Source organism: Cervus canadensis, chromosome 8, assembly GCF_019320065.1.
Source record: "Cervus canadensis isolate Bull #8, Minnesota chromosome 8, ASM1932006v1, whole genome shotgun sequence".
Classification (NCBI taxonomy): Eukaryota; Metazoa; Chordata; class Mammalia; order Artiodactyla; family Cervidae; genus Cervus; species Cervus canadensis.
Window position 1 is genome coordinate 73,549,878 of NC_057393.1, and position 18,448 is coordinate 73,568,325.

The 18,448-nt window shown below is 42.8% G+C and overlaps 1 protein-coding gene across 2 annotated transcripts; it reads right to left on the reverse strand.

The window, feature by feature from the left end:
* Positions 1–3,879: 3,879 nt before the first annotated feature.
* LOC122446446 (small ubiquitin-related modifier 2-like) lies at positions 3,880–4,706 on the reverse strand. 2 transcript variants are annotated; one of them, XM_043476691.1, is made up of 2 exons: positions 4,487–4,706; positions 3,880–4,429 (listed from the first exon to the last, which is right to left on the reverse strand). In XM_043476691.1, the coding sequence occupies exons 1-2, from the start codon at positions 4,629–4,631 to the stop codon at positions 4,353–4,355; spliced, it is 222 nt and encodes a 73-aa protein (XP_043332626.1). In that variant the 5' UTR covers positions 4,632–4,706; the 3' UTR covers positions 3,880–4,352. The 2 variants fall into 2 exon arrangements, with proteins under 2 accessions (XP_043332626.1, XP_043332625.1); XM_043476690.1 differs by having other exon boundaries at positions 3,880–4,706.
* Between the last annotated feature and the right edge of the window lie 13,742 nt (positions 4,707–18,448).

Here is an 18,448-nt window from a genome sequence, read left to right on the forward strand (position 1 = left end):
ACTTTTCCCTGAGTCAGTTGTTTGCATCAGGTGGCTGTAATATAGGAGCTTCAGCTTCAGCATCCGTCCTTCCAATATTCAATTATTTCCTTTAGGATTGACTTGTTTGATCTCCTTGCAGACCCAAGTACTTTCAGGAGTCTTCTCCAGCACCGCAGTTCTAAAGCATCAATTCTTCAGTACTCAATCCTCTTTATGGTCCATCTGTACATGACTACTGGAAAAACCATTTGTTGTTGTTCAGTCACTGAGTTGTGTCCCACTCTTTGAGATCCCATGGACTGCAGCACACCAGGCCTTTTTGTCCTTCACCATCTCCCAGAGTTTGCTCAAACTCATGTCCATTGAGTCGGTGATGCTATCCAACCATCTCATTCCCTGTCATCCCCTTCTCCTCCTGCCTTCAATCTTTCCTAGCACCAGGGTCTTTTCCAATGAGTCAGTCCTTCACTTCAGGTGGCCAAAATATTGGAATTTCAGCTTCAGCATCAGTCCTTCCAAGGAATATTTAGGACTGATTTCCTTTAGGATTGACTGGTTTAATCTTCTTGCAGTCCAAGGGACTCTCAAGAGTCTTCTCTAACCTGCGGTTTGAAAGCATCAATTTTTCGGTGTTCAGCTTTCTTTATGGTCCAACTCTCATACCCATACATGACTACTGGAAAAACCATAGCTTTGACTACACGGATCTTTGTTGGCAAAGTAATATCTCTACTTTTAAATAGGCTGTCTAGGTTGATCATAGCTTTTCTTCCAAGGAGCAAATTTCTTTTAATTTCCTGGGTGCAGTTACTGTCTACACAAATTTTGGAGCCCAAGAAAATAAAATCTGTCACTGTTTCCACTTTATCCCCTTCTATTTGCCATGAAGTGATGGAACCAGATGTCATGACTTTAGTTTTTTGAATGTTGAGTTTTAAGCCAGGTTTTTCATTCTCTATCACCCTCATCAAGAAGCTCTTTAGTTCTTCTTCACTTCCTGCCATTAGAGTGGTATCATCTGCATATCTGAGGTTGTTGATATTTCTCCCAGCAATCTTGATTCCAGCTTCTGCTTCATCCAGCCCAGCATTTCACATAATGTACTCTTCACAGAAGCTAAATAAACACGGTGACAGTATACAGCCTTGTTGTACTCCTTTTCCAATTTGGAACTAGTCCTTTGCTCCATATCTGGTTCTAACTGTTGCCTCTTGACCTGCATACAGATTCTCAGGAGGCAGGTAAGGTGGTTTGGTATTCCCATCACTAAGAATTTTCCAGTTTTTGTGATCCACAGAGTCAAAGGCTTTAGCGTAGTCAGTGAAGCAGAAGTAGATGTTTTTCTGGAATTCTCTTGCTTTCTCTATGATCCAATGAATATTGGCAATTTGATCTCCGGTTCCCCTGCCTTTTCTAAATCCAGCTTGTACATCTGGAAGTTCTTGGTTCATCTGGAACCTTATGAACAGTATAAGAAGGCCTGACTACATATCCTTTCCCTATTCCTCAGGGGTGGGCTTCCCAGGTGGCCCAGTAGTAAAGACATCATCTGCAATGCAGGAGACAGAGACTTGATCCCTGGGTTGGGAAGAGCCCCTGGAAGAAGAAATGGCAGCCCACTCCAGTATTCTTGCCTGGAGAATCCCATGGACAGAGGACCCTCATGAGCTAGAGTCCATGGGGTCGCAAAGAGTCAGATGCAACTGAGTGTGTGTGTGGGTGTGCAAGCGCGTGTGTGCACACCCCCCCCACACACACACTCAGGGGTGGGGCAGGGGGCATAGTTCCTGAGGCTCTAGCCTACTGTGTTCCCCCTTTGCCTGGCAAAGAAATAAAGTCAGTCTTTCCTTCTTCTCCATAACTCTGTCTCCATATTTCTGTTCAGCATTGGTGCACAGAGAGCCAGCAAAAGGGAGGTTAACAAGATATACATGGTATAATTATTTTGCAGGCCAAATAAAATATGTCAGTTACTGACTGGGCTTTCTTTGTGGCTCAGATGGTAAAGAATCTGCCTATAATACACGAGAGAGGGGTTCGATTTCTGAGTCAGGAAGATACCCTGGATAAGGAAATGGCAACCCACTCCAGTATTCTTGCTGGAACTCAACCAGCAAGATACTGGAATTCAGCTCACTCAGTATCCATGGAGAATTCCATGGACAGCAGAGCCTGGTGGGCTATAGTCCATGGTGTCACAAAAACTTGGACACGACTGAGCTACTAACACAGCAAGTTACTCATTGGCTCTGAGAACTTGATCTTGTTATGCTCCCAGTGTCCCAGGTTCCCATGCATAAATTGTGGAGAAAGGGCAGGAAGCAGGTTCACTTTTGGTAAAATACAGTGGATGCCCTGATGATTCCCCAAGCCCCGCTTCAGGGCTGCAGCACTCATTCTCCAGCCGCCTGGGGCTCATTGGCTAACAGTTCTCATCTTAGTTCCTCTAGAGAATTGCTTGTAGCTAAAAGCAGCTGCCCTACCCAAGGTCACATCCTCTTCCCAGGAAGCAGCTCATATGCAATGACTGTAATTTCAGAACTGTAAAGGACAGGCCCTCTTGCCTCAATTTGGTAAAAATATGAAGTGCTATCCCAACTCCAGAGCTCTGTGTGAGACTGGCCAAGCCCTCTGTTCCACGCATCACAGTCCAACCTCTTCATCTGCCCAGTTTTGTTTCCTTCAGTCCCCTGCAGATGCTATTCCTGAGAGCCCTTGCCCCCAGAAACTTCGTAAATGTAAATTTCTGTCTCAGAGTTTGTTTTCTGGGAACCCAACTATCTGTTGTAACATGACAGTAATGAGATAACAGATAAGAAAGTGCTTTGAAAACTGTATAGTTATCAGCAATGTTGGATAACATTTACCATAGCATAATGAGGATTATCTAGAACATGCTGAACTGATGTGTATTTTTTTTTTTTTATTCCTCCCATAAATTGTGCTCCTTCACAGCCAGTCCACCACTGTGGCCCCAGGGAAGAGAAAGGGCAAAGGTCACCTTGCACAGAAGTAAGACATGATGTAAGAGCAGAGCCTTCCAAGTTCAAAAGGGAAGTTTAGGGAAAGCTTCAGTTTAGGGAGGGGGGATGAAAGGAGGGATTAGAAGAAGGAAGTTAGATGCAGGTGCCCACAGTCTACCCCTTTTGGGGTGGAGTCTGTGTGAGGAGGTGATAGAAACATCCAGATAGATTCAGGCTAGACTGAGAACAGTGGGGTTTGTGGCTGCCTCCTCTGGGAACAGGCAGCGAGAAGTGTAAGACTTCCCTTACACTAAGAGAAAACTAAGGTGGAACTCCATTAGTTTTGTATGGCTTAGAAGCATTAGCAGAAAGAGCCCCATCCCTCAAGGCCTGCCTGTGACTGGTGGTAAACAGGCAACACAGAAGCTCAAGCATGCCCCCGCCCGACACCCCCACGGCTTCATCCATAGGAGGACAGGCCCCCGAGGATAGAAAGAGGTTAGCAGAAGCCCTGAGTTGGGCAGAGGAAGAAGGAACTCAAGAGCCTGCTAAATGTTTCTTAAGGAGAAATCTTTTTTGTTTTCTTCATTTTAAACAAGAAGCTTATTTAAACAACAAGACACTTGACTTAAATGGAAAATTATCTAGGATTCATTTCTTTTGGAGTAATTTAAGTGAAAGTTGCTCAGGCTGTGTCCAACTCTTTGCAACCTCAGAGACTATACAGTTGATGGAATTCTCCAGGCCAGCATACTGGAGAGGGTAGCCTTTTCCTTCTCCAGGGGATCTTCCCAACCCAGGAATTGAACCCAGGTCTCCCGCATTGCAGGTGGATTCTTTAACAGCCTAGTCACAAAGGAAGCCATTTATCACTACTTAAAGATAGATCAGCCTACATGTAACAGCTATATACAAAAAGTACAAAAAAGTAACAGCTACATACAAAAAAGATATAAAATTGTCTTTGGTTTTACAATGATAAGTAAAAAACATTAAAATTCACCAATTGAACAAGGTATGCAAGAATTTTTATGTTGTTATTTTTTTTGTTAAACAGTGAGAGCAAAATAACTTACTGGAATATAAAAATAAGAGCTGATGAGCATGCCACTAATGGAGAAAAGAGGGTATTTTCACAGAATCAGTAACTTTCCCCATCCCCTCCCCATTTGATGTCGATCAAAACATACCACTGGCAATTTAGTTTTTTAAAAAACGCAATATGTTTGTGCACATACACCAGTTACTTTATGTACAATAAAGGAATGGGGAAGGGGAAAATGAAAGAATAGAGAAACTATACTGTAGTAGTCAGTATGTGGTGGAACCAAATTGTAGTTTTCTATTTGAGAATGTCTTCTTGGTCTGGAGGAACAGAGTTCTGGAGTAAAGTAGCAGGTTCCCTTTTTAGAAGACACCTCCTGTCTGCTGCTGGAATACATCAATTGTATCTTCATCTTCCTCCTCCAACTGTGCAGGTGTGTCTATCTCACTGATTGGCTGCCTGACAAATGGGAATCTGATCTGCCTCATTGACAAACCCTGTCTTTCACAATAGGCCTTCATTAGTTTACTGAGAGGTGTATGCCTCTTAATCTTAAACTGCACCACAGAACCATCCTGTCCCACCACCTTCAAATTAATACAATCGTTGTTCTCAGTCTTGACTCCCTTTTCATCCGCCATGGCGAGCGCTGGAGTCTCCTCAGCAGCCGCTCCACAAAGGCGGTACCGGGTCCGCAGGGAACCAGCATCAAGCCGCACCAGGAGCTGCAGAAGGAGGTGGCAGCAAGGAGAAATCTTGATGTGATAATGCCAGCCAGGAAAAGGGTTTGAAGAGTGCACCGTATTCAGGGAGGCAGAAAAAAAAAAATCACTGCCTGACACAGTGTAGAAATAAATGTTTTCTTTATAAAAATAATTATCAAAACATAGATTTATAAATAAATGCAAAGTGACATGTTTTGGTTTGTGATCTGCTTATGTTTTATATTTTAGAGACGTTTGTTTCACATCCTATTCCCTTTTTAATAGCATTAATGCTTTGGCCTTGCTGTGTTCCAGTATATAATACATTGCTTATTTATAGCTCTGATAGCTTTAGTTTTCTGGAAACTCTGTCTGTTGTATATTGCCATCTGTTGTATTTGATGGGAAACAGTGTGATAGAACCCAACATTGGTGATATCTAAGTTATGACTTGTTCACATTTCCATTGTAAACTCTAATTTTGAATTGTTTCTGCATAATTATGGTTAACCTGACATTGGGCTGAAAGATGATAGAATTTCCGGTAGCCTTTGTGAATGCTGACTTAGATTCATTATGTACATCATAACTCTGTTTCTAAGAGCAGGGGAAAAATTTTAATCTGCTTTTGCAACTAAAAAAACTTGATTCTTAAGTATAAATGAGCTGGCAGTTAATGTGAATCAGATTATGCTTTGTTTAATATACTTTTGAAAACTTAGATTTTAAAAACGATTACTTATAGTTTGAGTCATTTGAATATAATTGGAATATTAGTTGACATTATGCTTTGCTTTCTATAATTTATACCCTTATATTGAAGGCTTAAGAAAATAATATCATGTGTGAATTGAAACATGGCCAACATACAGATTTTTTTTCTAATTGAATGAAGTAAAATAATCTAATGCTATCTAATGAACCATGAGTGGTTCTCTAGCAAATCATTAGACAAGAGATGTCTTTCATTTAGAAATATATTAATATGTTCTCAATGAACAAAGACTTCAGTCATTAAATAAAGACTAAATAGTTAAATGTCCCAGTACTCAAAATTATAACTGCACTTTTCTAAGATCATTTTTGTGTGATTTTACTTGCATTCTAAAAGCTTTATCTAGTTGAAGTGATGGCTTAAAATAAGTTTTAGAAAAGTTAGGATGGTGTTGTTTCTGTTGCTCTAATAGACCTCATACAAGGGTTTTCATACTAATATGGATTCAATTTGATTTCATAGTTTCTTAAACTTTAGACTTTTAAAACTTAAATTACACAAGCATTCACTATTTAGTAGCTTTTTGTGTGTGTGGATATGCTGATGCAGTTTTAATAAAGCTTAATGATTTTTAAAGATTAACTTTCTCTGCTATTGTTTTCAAAACCTAGGCTTGACAATGATTTTTAAAAAAAATACACAGCACTTTCATCAACTGCTATGGACAGTCCATACTTGACAGGTTAGGAAAAAACAGTAATTTGTGATACTAATATACCAATTTATTGATAAAAAATTTAAAATGTTATATTGGTATTTATAGAATCATAAAGGGCTTCGCAGGTGACTCAGTGGTAAAGAATTCACCTGCCAAGCAGGAGACAGAGGTTCAATCCCTGGATCATGAAGATCCCCTGGAGGTGGGAATGACAACCTGTTCCAGTATTCTTATCTGAAAAATCCCATGGACAGAGGAGCCTGGTGGGCTACAGTCCATGGGATCGCAAAGCGCTGGACATGACTGAGAGAATGAGCACACATAACAGAATTATAAAATAATTTTTTGTTAAGTCCTTCAGTTCAGTTCAGTTCAGTGCTCAGTCGTGTCCGACTCTTTGCGAACCCATGAATCGCAGCACGCCAGGCCTCTCTGTCCATCACCAACTCCCGGAGTTTACTCAAACCCATGTCCATTGAGTCGGTGATGCCATCCAGCCATCTCATTCTCTGTCATCCCCTTCTCCTCCTGCCCCCACTCCCTCCCAGCATCAGGGTCTTTTCTAATGAGTCAACTCTTCACATGAGGTGGCCAAGATACTGGAGTTTCAGCTTCAGCATCAGTCCTTCCAATGAACACCCTGGACTGATTTCCTTTAGGAGGGACTGGTTGGATCTCCTTGCAGTCCAAGGGACTCTCAAGAGTCTTCTCCAACACCACAGTTCAAAAGCATCAATTTTTCGGTGCTCAGCTTTCTTCGCAGTCCAACTTTCACATCCATATGGAAACTCTCACATGACCACTGGAAAAACCATAGCCTTGACTAGACAGACCTTTGTTTGGCAAAGTAATGTCTCTGCTTTTTAATATGCTGTCTAGGTTGGTCGTAACTTTCCTTCCAAAGAGTAAGCGTCTTTTAATTTCAAGGAGTAAGCGTCTTTTAATTTCATGGCTGCAATCACCACCTGCAGTGATTTTGGAGGCCCAAAAAATAAAGTCTGACAGTTTCCACTGACTCCCCATCTATTTCCCATGAAGTGATGGGACCAGATGCCATGATCTTAGTTTTCTGAATGTTGAGTTTTAAGCCAACTTTGTCACTCTCCTCTTTCACTTTCATCAAGAGGCTTTTTAGTTCCTCTTCACTTTCTGCCATAACGGTGGTGTCATTTGCATATCTGAGGTTATTGATATTTCTCCCGGCAATCTTGATTCCAGCTTGTTCTTCTTCCAGCCCAGCGTTTCTCATGATGTTAAGTCCTTAATACAGGGCAAATTTTGTATAAAGTTTTAGGCCATGATATGGAAAGCAGCATATTATAATTGCCTTAAATTATCTTTCCCAGTGTAGCAGAACAAATGTTAATAGTTACATTATGATTTTTAGATTAATCTATTTATTGTTTATTAAGCTATTTTATTCAAAACAAAGCAGGAAAATATATTGAAAAGAAGGTATGTTTACAGAGAGTTTATTTCCACCAGAGAGCTTTTTTAATGTGCTCTATTTCTGAAATGTAAACATACATTTTCAAAGCATACTTAAGTAGTTCAGTTCAGTTCAGTCGCTCAGTCGTGTCCGACTCTTTGAGACCCCATTAATCGCAGCACGGCAGGCCTCCCTGTCCATCACCAACTCCCGGAGTTTACTCAAACTGATGTTCATCGAGTTGGTGATGCCATGCAGCCATCTCATCCTCTGTCATCCCCTTCTCCTCCTGCCCCCAATCCATCCCAGCATTAGGGCCTTTTCTAATGAGTCAACTCTTCGCATGAGGTGGCCAAAGTAATACTTAAGTAACAGGACAATAAAATAAAGAAATGAAAAATTGCAGTAAAGTTGAACAATTTGAGAGGTCTTGACATATTTTTGGTTGAATATAAACTTCAATGTAGTATTTTTTGAAGTATAACTTTATTTAATATATGCCTGAGAATGTAAAAAATGCATATATATGCAAAGATAAAACATGGCCAGACAGTACTCCAAAATGTTAACAGAAGTTTTCTCCTTAAAGGTAATTGATTTTTATTTCCTTTTTAAGACTCTTATTATTTTCCAAAATCAGCGTTTTAATTTTTGAGTCAGAAAAAAAAAACCCAATAAATGCTAATGAAAGCTTGAGAGGACTTACTGATTCTTTTGGTAAAATTGTCTTTAATAAGAAGACCGATAAGCAGGCCAGGGGATACAGTGGAATCTGACATGCCATGGTATAAACTGGGGAGAGCTGATGAAAGATTTGAATCTGGAAGATGAGTCTAGGTACTGCATGAAGAAAGAATTAGAAGGGAAGAAGTGACAGGTGCAAAGTCTACTCAGTGGGCAGTTACAAGAATTTAAAGTAAAAATGCTGAAGTCTTCGCTTATATTAAGACTTAAACCTTGTGTTTCTTCTCAAATCCTTTGTCTCTTCTCTCTGTCTGATAAGAGCCTCATCTGTGCCAAGCTGCTGCTCTACTTTTGAAACTGGATGAAGTATCACAACTTGGGCGTGGGATCTGCCCTCCTACAAGTCACCACGTGGTCAGATGATACAGCCCAGAAATTGGGGGGCAGTTAGTTCTCTGAGAAGTAAACATTCACTAAGGGCAAATGGAACCAGGAGACATGGCAGCAGGTACACTCCCTTCCTCTCTCTCTCTCGTGGAGAAGTCCTATGCCTGCTGAGTTATTTTTGGTGGTGTCATTATACAACAGTTACCAGTGTGGTAATACAGTGCATCTCACCAAGTCACAACTTCCCTTGCCTCGGCCCTTCTTCCCCCTCACTCCTCCATGCAGGGCTGGTCCCTCCTCACTAAAATACCTCATGCTCTGCTTTCTACAGTAGCTGGGCTTAGCCGGGCTTTACCAACATCATGACAAGGGAAATGAGTGGAGAGGTGAACAAAAATTCAAGAGATATTTAGAGGGTAGTATTGACACAAGTTTGGTGGCTGATCTAATATGTTGGGAGCAAGGGTCAGGAGTGTATTTAAGTTAACTCCTAGATTTCTAACTTGGATAATCAAGTGGCCAGCCCTAGCACAATTCCTAGTATATATTAAGCTTTCACTCACTATTTATTGAAGGAATGAATATATGAATGAAATGGCAACCCACTCCAGTACCCTTGCCTGGAAAATCCCATGAACCGAGGAGGCTGGTAGGCTATAGTCCATGGGGTCGCAAAGAGTCGTACACGACTGAGCGACTTCACTTCACTTCACTATAACTAAGGTATAGATTATAGGAGGCAAGTTTATCATATGTAATGTCAAGGAGATTTTAACAAACATTGGCAGGAGGGGTTTCCAGTCCATCCTTTTAAAAAATAATATTTACTTATTTGTTTGGCTGTTCCTGGTCTTAGTTATGATACTCATGATCTTCAGTCTTCCTTGCAACATGCAGGATATATTCATATATGTGTAATTATATATTATATATATATGTAATTTTTTTTTTAGTTGTAGCATTTGAACTTTAGTTGCAGCATGTAGGATAAAGTTTCCTGATGAGGGATGAAACCTGGGCCCCCTGCATTGGGAGTGTTGAGTCTTAGCCACTGGACCACCAGGGAAGTCCCCAGTTCTTTCTTAAGAGGCCTTGATGCAGATATGTGTGAATGAGGCCTTGGAAACACTGGTAAGTGTTGAGCCTGAAAAGATATTGACATACTGTCTTCAATTCAAACAGATTTTGTTCTTGTTGAATCTGAATATGAATCTAGTCTGTTCCAAACAATACAGTAGAGTTTAAACCATCTCTGTTGTCCATGATTCACAAAGCAACCAGGCACAGTTAACATAGTGCTAAGTCCTAAGCCTCTCATTTCTGAGATATTTTCATGAAAACCACAGAAAAATAGAGCTAAAAAGCCTTCTCTAGATTATCTGGCCCAGTTTCTCTGGTTCAAGGATGACTTGGCACACACATTTAGGAAAAGCACTGGTATTTGTTCTTCCGTAGAATTGACTGACAATCAATTCCCAAATAACAATATTATGTTATAGAAAAGCTGGACAAGAAAAGCTTAAAAAACTAAAAAGTAAGGAACATCTTTTATTCAACTATAATAGAATGAGTGACCCCCTGAAGGTACAATTTTTTTTTTTTTTTTTGCAAAGTTTGGGTTATTTAGGCCTAATTGGAATTTATAGCTAAGCATAAATGCTAGAGTAGAAATGGCTATAAAATTTAGCTTCATTTAGCTTGGTGCTAAAATGAAAATTACTGGCCTAAAACCATAATGAAAATTCTAGTACTAATCAGAGTAGAGTGATATCTTATATTATAAAGTTATTGAGAAATGAGAAAATCAAATACAAACATTTGACATGTTTTCTTAAAAAAATATTCTTATACAGCTAACTATAATCCAACTACTGCTCTAAGAATTTACAAATATCATTTATTTAATTCCTATTACAATCCTATTCAGGAGGCAGTATCACTGGCCCTTTTCACAGATGAGAACACTGAGGCACCAAAAGGGTGAGTGATTTGCCCAAGGCCATACACTACTGTGGTAAATTCAAACTCTTTTCCCAACTGGCTTGCATTTGAGGGCCATGCAGTTCAGACAATCAGCTTATCTTTAAATATCTAAAAAGTGAAAGTGGTTCAGTAGTGTCCACCTCTTTGCGACATGGACTATACAGTCCATGGAATTCTCCAGGCCAGAATACTGGAGTGAGTAGCCTTTCCCTTCTCCAGAGGATCTTCCCAACCCAGGGATTGAACCCAGGTCTTCTGTATTACAGGTGGATTCTTTACCAGCTGAGCCATAGGGGAAACCCAAGAATACTGGAGTGGGTAGCCTATCCCTTCTCCAGTGAATCTTCTGGATCCAGGAATCGAACAGGGGTCTCCTGCATTGCAGGTGGATTCTTTACCAACTGAGCTATCAGGGAAGCCATTAAATATCTAGCACAGCACACTGATCATATGATGAAGAGCACAGAGGAACTGAGAGTACAGATTCATGTCTTCCATCTCATGTTTATTTCAGTAAATGCACTTGCTGAGTTCAGTGGTAAACAGAATTAACCACAATACTTACATTGGTTTTTTTTCTCTCTCTCCATCCCTCCTCTGCTGGGTGAGTATAGTTTGATTCACATATTTATATGCATATAGGTTTAAAGTTTACTTAGTTAGGTTTCATCCTGGATCAGCAGCCAGTGAGGAATAAAGCCATGAAGGTAGAGAAGCATGAAACTTTTTTAGGCTTCTACTAATTGAGGGACACTTGATTACCTCCCTGCTGTCCCAGGTATGAGACTCTTTACTCATCCATTTAACAAGTGTTTTATTAGGTGCCTTTTATAAGACATACTGTTTTAGATTGGAGATTATCTGACTGTATTAGGAACAGCATCAACCAAGTCCCTATCTGCATGCATCATACACTCTAAAGATAACACAGACAATAATCAAGTAAACAGGCAAACATTTATGAGATTTAGTAAAGAGATATGAAGGAAAATAAACTAGGGTAACTGGTTAGAGAAGAATTATGACTATGTTGCATCTATACTACACGGGATAATCAGAAGGTCTTTTCTTAGGTGACATTTGAGCAGACACCTGATTGAGGTAAGGAGCAAAGCCATGCTAAGAATTGGGGTTGAAGACAGTGGAAACAGTAAATGCAAAGATCTTGAAGCAGAAGCTGGTTTGACATTTTTTGAGGAACAGTGAGAAGACTGATGTGACTGGAGAGGGAATGAACAAAAAGAAAGTGACAGAGGATGAGGTAAGAGAATCAGATGAGAGCCAAATCATATGGGCCATTGCTAGGTGTGTGGTTTTATTCCAAGTGTGATGAGAGACAATTAGAAGATTTTGAGCAGGAAGAGAGTGAGCATATTTCATTTTTACTTTAAAAGCATTGGCTCCTGTGTGAAAAATGAAATGTAGAGTGAAGCAGTGGAAGTGGGGAGAGTAATTAGGAGCTTATTGCCGTAGGTTTGCCAAGAAATAATATCTGGACTGTTGCTAGTGTAGGAGGTAGTAAGAAGGTATGGGGTTTGTGATGTATCCACATCTATAAATTAGGGCTGACAGGAGTGGCTGACAGACGGATGTGGAGTGTGAGGGAGAGGAATCTAGGGCGAGAAGGGAGGAGAGCTGCATTATTATTCGGAAAATATTTCTCAAGGAAGTTGATGACAGAAAACTGCATGGGAGACATTTTGAGGGAAAGTGGGATTACAGCCCTGACCACAAGGGCCAGCATCCTCCTCCTCTCTCGGGGGACGTCCCTGGGAACATAACAGGAGGCCCACAAGGGGGCACACGTCTCTCATCCAGTCAGAATCATGGTCACCTTCTGTTCCAGTTCCGTCCTCTGCTGAAAAGTCAGGTCAGTCACGGTCAGAGAAAGAAAAATCTGCCTTTTTTGCAGGTTGTGGAAAAACTAACTAAAGGAGCGAGCCAACCGCCATTGCCTAACTCTTACTTTACTGATAAACAGAGCCTGTTTTCATTAACAATGATGACAGTTACGATCGAGTTTTTTCCTATGCATTGCGCTTTAAGCACTTGATTTGCACTATCTCATTAATCCTAAATCTTTTACACCACCTCTATACTATACGTACAGGTGACATTTTAGGAATGGGGAAACTGAGGCACCAGGCACCAAGAGGTAGTGTGCATGGGTATTAAGTCACTTTAGTTGTGTCCGACTCTTTGCGACCCTATGGACTGTAGCCCGGATTCTTCAAGTAGGAATATTGGGGTGGGTTGCCATTTCCTCCTCTCGGCTATCTTCCCCACACAAGGATTGAACCCCTGTCTCCTGTGTTACATGATTCGTTACCGGCTGAGCCATCAGGGAAGCCCCTGAGGTAGAGTAACTTGCCACAAAGCAATGGGAGAGCACTGTACCCTGAGCACTTAATATTTTGTATGCTTTTGTTTATTTTCAGTCAGCAATTCTTGGGAAAGGAAACGCTAGAGCTGACTCAGTTTCAGCTGGTGACCAGTAGGCCTGTTTTCGTTCTTTGCTCCAAGTTGGGGGAGATTCGCCTCAGGTTGAAGGCTGCGAATGGACATATTATTTTGGCAGAGGCTATGTGATGACTGAGGATGACAGATGGAAAAGGACCAACATTTTTAAACATCATTTTCCTGTAGGTCGTGATTCCCCCCCCTCCCCCCTTTAGGATATTTCCTCCTCTGGTTTTAAAAATTGTCACAAAACATTTACGCAACGGCCTAGGGTGTTATGACACCCTTAGATCAAAATGTAAGGACAACCTGGATGAAGGACAATTGAAAAAAAAAAGAACAGCCTGCCCTCGCCTTGGTTAAATAAATCGAATGGAAACGATTTGTTCAAACTGGAGCATCCAACAGACGCAAGCTCTCTGAAACAGCCCGGACTCCTTGGCAAACACCGTTGCTTAGCGAGACGTCAAAACTCCTGCGGGCAAACAAACGCAAGAGGGGCTCAGCCGCCGGCACGCAGCGGCCTAGTCCCAAGCTCTGCTTTTGGAAAAAACTCTATAGAGGGACGTGTAGCTCCTCCCTCGCCCGGTTAGGGGTGGGTGAGGGGGGAGGGGAAGAGGAGCAATCTCCCTGGCTAGCCTCTTGGGCGGGGACGCCTCTCTCCGTCCCGGGACAGTGCAGGGGAGGTAGAGGCTAGTCGCTCCGCAGGAGAAAACGCCTGTGTCTTAGTGTTGGACCCGAGGCGAGAAGGAGGGGGAACCCCGCCCTCAGTCCCCGGCAAAGTCAGCGCGCCCCTCCCCCCAGGAAACGCGCCCGCCGGCCCCTCCCTCCTCCGCCGCCTCCTGGGGACTAGGGTTGTAAAATCCCACGCAGAGGGGCGGACCCCGTGACGGGGCGGGGCGAGGCACTGGCGCGGCCCCAGCAATTCTCCCCCCGCCTCCCCGCGCACTGGCCATTCTCCGCGTCCCAGCTCCCACCTGCCTCCATCGTACCAGCACCCCTCCCCCAGCCCCTCCGCGTGGCTCCAGGAGCGTGAGCCCAGCCTGCGGCCGTAGCCGCCCCACCAAACTCCACCTCCGCGGCCCGCCCTGCTCTCCCCCGCCGGGGGCGTCTCCCGAGTCTGGACCCCAGTTGTCTGGGCTACGGGGAGGAGCTGCAGCCGCGGTAGCCCCGCCCTTTGGGCTTTTGCACTACCCCAGCTCCTTGAACATCTGGGTGCGGGAGTTAACGTTCCAGATGTGGCTTCTGGGCGGCCAGATGTGCGCACTCGCCCACCGCGGGCGGGCCGCTCGGGCCTGGCGGCCGGCGAGTCTGGGCGGACGCGTGGGAGGGGCTGGGAGTTTTCCCTCGGAGCTGACTTAAAAGCCGGCGGAACCTCAGCCCCTTGGGCTCCCCGCCTAGGCCTCCAAACTCTCCCAAAAAGTACTGCCAAAAGGAAAAGTTTACAACCCAGCCCCTGCCCCTCGGCCGCGGAGCCTTCGGAGCTTCTCAAACCCGCAGGGAAAATAGAGCAGCTCTATGGGATTCCCCCCGTGGACAGAGGAGCCTGTTGGGCTGCTGTCCATAGGGTCGCACAGATTCCCACACGACTGAAGCGACTTTGCATGCATGCATGCATTGGAGAAGGAAATGGCAGCCCACTCCAGTATTCTTGCCCGGAGAATCCGGGACAGAGGAGCTTGGTGGGCTGCTGTCTATGGGGTCGCACAGAGTCGGACACGACTGAAGCGACTTAGCAGCAGCACCATGGGATTCCCCAAAGAAAAACCCTGATGTATTGACCACGCGATCCTGGTCTGGCCATGGGACGCCAGGTGCGGAAGAAGTTACAGTAGGCTTGCATTTGGGGGTTGCCCTAAAGCGCTCTTTGACCGGTTATGGATTTTTTTCCCCGAAATTGGATGTCGTATTCCACCTGGTACAAGCAGTTCAGAGCAGGAGAAAAGCCAAGTGAACCCTGTGACTCAACCCCCTTGGAATGTGCCTGGAATAATAAGGGGGACTTAAAAGGTTTTTATGGCCGCTGGTAAAGCTGGTGGAGACTAGGCTCCTGCGCCCTCAGTTGGCGGACGGCCGAGGGGGGCAGTGTTGCCTTCTGCAGTGCTGCAACGCCTGCAAACCGGACAAAAATAGTAGGAGCATCTGGTTTAAATCAACCAAAAAGCATTTCTATCAGCTTAACCCACCGTCCGTCGGAACCGGCAGAACAGAACGAGCCAGATATAATCCCGGGACTCTTTTTTAACACTCCAGTGAGAGCAAAACCCAATCACACTTTACCTCTGGGAATTCTTAAGTGTCCTAATGTAAAACTGTCGTTATTTTATAGATGTTGCAAATTAACTTCCTTTTCTGAGGTTGTGTGTGGGCATGTGCTCAAGCATTTACGTTTACTAGCAGCGCTCTGAATATGTTGCCTTTTTTGGGGGGAGGGATGGTAATTGATGTTGAACCGTGCAGCCCTAGAATAGTAAAAAGTATTCGAGGCCAACATACGGGTTGCTTACACTACTAAATATTGATATAGAGTCGCATTTTCCTCCCTTCACGTCCTACTCAGAATTCCAAAGGCAAGTTGGAACAAAAGAAAACGTGTCTGAGTTTAAAGAGAGTACTTGGGCCAAGAATTACAGTCACAGGGTAAATAACCTTGTTTTCTCCTTCATCAGTGGCTGCTACCAAACCCCGCTCTTGGAATGTGGCCAACAGTCTGTCTGGTGGAGGGTGCTGCTAATTAGAGAGAGACCATAAACCTCTCTGTCAAAGAGGGCATATGACCTTCCCTTCAAGTCTAAACAATAAAGCTGGCGAGCTGCAGACTGCACTCTCTCACGGGCTGCCCTGCGGATTCCCTAAATAGGAACAGGATGAAGGCCAGGCTTAAGAGGTTACCATAGCTCTGCTCTCACACTTTGAGGAATCGGTCACTCCACTTCCCAGTATAACTTGTTTCAATTACTCTCGACAATCTATTTAGAGGAGAGCAGCTTGCAGAGAGAACTCATTGTCTAATCTAAATGAGGAAGCAATTATTACTTGCTGCAGTCTTAATGTGCTTTGAGACCATCAGGTCAAATATCAACCAGATCTTATATAACTTTACTTTGCACTTCGGAAGATATATATCCTTTTAAAGACAATTATGTATGCTTGCTTTTCTGACCCTCACCCTTTTTTCTAATAAGTTTACAAAATTAAGGTTCCCCCCTCTTCAACAGTCTTTTCTAATTTTAGGATTTGTTATTCTAAGGTAAACAACCACAGCCTCTTCTTTACGTTGCTTAATATTAAATTATACTTTAAAAATTTTGGTTTTTTAAATGGGTTATATTTTGAATTCAGTCGCTCAGTCCTGTCCAACTCTTCCCGACCCCTTCTCAGAATATAGCAAAATAAAGAGCTCCCCGAATCTTCCTTTCTTTGTCTAATTTCCCTCCCTGGGAGCGCCCTGCAAGCTTTAATTTTATACAACGTGTTGTAAACTAAAAATAATACAGTTCCACTTTCCTAGAACATAGGGAAACTGTTGCCTGCTCTATATCCCACTGTACTTGCTTTCTACTGAAAAGACTGAAGTTCATCGCCTGTGTAAAAAGTCATTTGGCCCTTTTCTGTTTTATTAGTTAAAACCTAGTATGGAACAACACGAAAATTCTTGTGAACAGAGCACATAAAAGGCTTTACAAGGTGTGGTTTGAAGAGAGAAAGTGGTGGAGCAAATGCTGGTGGGAAGGTGAGGAAGGAAAGCACTTCCTGAGTGGATACTCCACCGTCTGAGTGACATCCTCTCTTCAGATCTCTTCCTGTTTGTCTCAGCCAATAATTGATAGTAAATGTGGTCTTTTTCCTATTCAATTCAAAAGCATCCTTTCTCTCCTTGCCAAGTTACCCTAAGAGCCCAATCTACTACTAACTACGTTACTAAAAAGCTTCAATCCATTTTAATCTTCTGATAATCTGAAATTTTTATCTACTGCAGAAATGGTAAGAACCATTTCTACCTTAGCTGTTTAAGTATTCTGTGATAGCCAGGATAACCAAGTATAACAGAATTAACAACACAAGAATCTGAAGCTACAATTATTGTGCTTGGGTTTGATCACTGTTGAGTCTTGGTTTCCCTATCTGTAAAACAGACATACTTCCCAAAGTATGGAAACAAATGATATTTAAATCTTATTTATCACAATCTAACACACAGGGCATCACAAGCCTCATGAGGCATAATTTCCCTCTTTCAAATAAAGCATGTGCTGCAACATTCCCTTTCTTTGTAAGATACACTAACAAAATGCAAGATTTGGGAGTTTTATATGTTGAATCAGACAAACAACTTTATATTTTAGGGTAAATAGAGTTTCCTTTGGAACTTAATTTTAAGGATACTATGTTGGTTAATTTTATGTGTCAAGGGATACATCACTGCAGTCCAACATTTGCTCAAGCATTGGTCTAGATGTTACTGTGAAGGTATTTTTTAGATGAGATTAACACTTAAATTAGTAGATGTCAAGTAGCGCATATTATCCTTCATAGTGTGGGTGGCCCTCATCCAGCTCGCTGAAGGCCTTCAGAGAGAATTCTACCTGCAGAATGCCTTTGGAGTGGAGTTGCAACATCAGCTCTTTCCTTGGTTTCTAGTCAGCCATCCTGCCCTGCAGATTTTGAACTTGCTAGCCTCCACAATTACATGAACCAATTCCTTAAAATCTCTCTCTTTCTATATATATATATTTTTTTGGGGGGTTGGCCAAAAAATTAATTTGGGTTTTTCCATAAGATCTTACAGGAAAACAAACCCAAAGGAACTTTTTGGCCAGCCCAATACATATAGATATGCACACACATATTACTGTTACTGAAAGAGTTTGTGGGGTCTGGTTGCTTGCTGCCTGAAAGCCAGGAAACAGGCCAGGCTGGTGGAAAGGAAAGTTCGCTTTATTTCAGATGTGGGCAACCGGGTGGGTGGTGGACATCTGTCCAGAGGCCCACTTTTGCCCCCAACCCCTCCCTGACAAGCAGGGGATGAGAGCTTTTATAGAGGGGGTGGTAGTGGGGTGGTGGTGGTGGGTGGATGGGGAGAGCTACATGCAGAAACAGCACAGTCTTCTCTAAGGTCATCTTCAGATTGGTCATCATTGGTCTGACCAGCATCATCTTGCTTGTTTTAGGTTCAGTTAATCTTCAGTTCCAGGGTCCGTTTGTTCCCATTTTTTTGTGGCCAGTTCTTAGAATTGTGGCAGCTCATGTCCTAGGTGCAGTCTGGCCATCATGTAGTTAACTTCTCCCACCTGGGGTTTCAGTGTCTCCAAGACAGCTCACAGGATATGGCTCAGAATATTATCTAGGGCCCTTGAGAAATAACTAAAGGTCCTTGG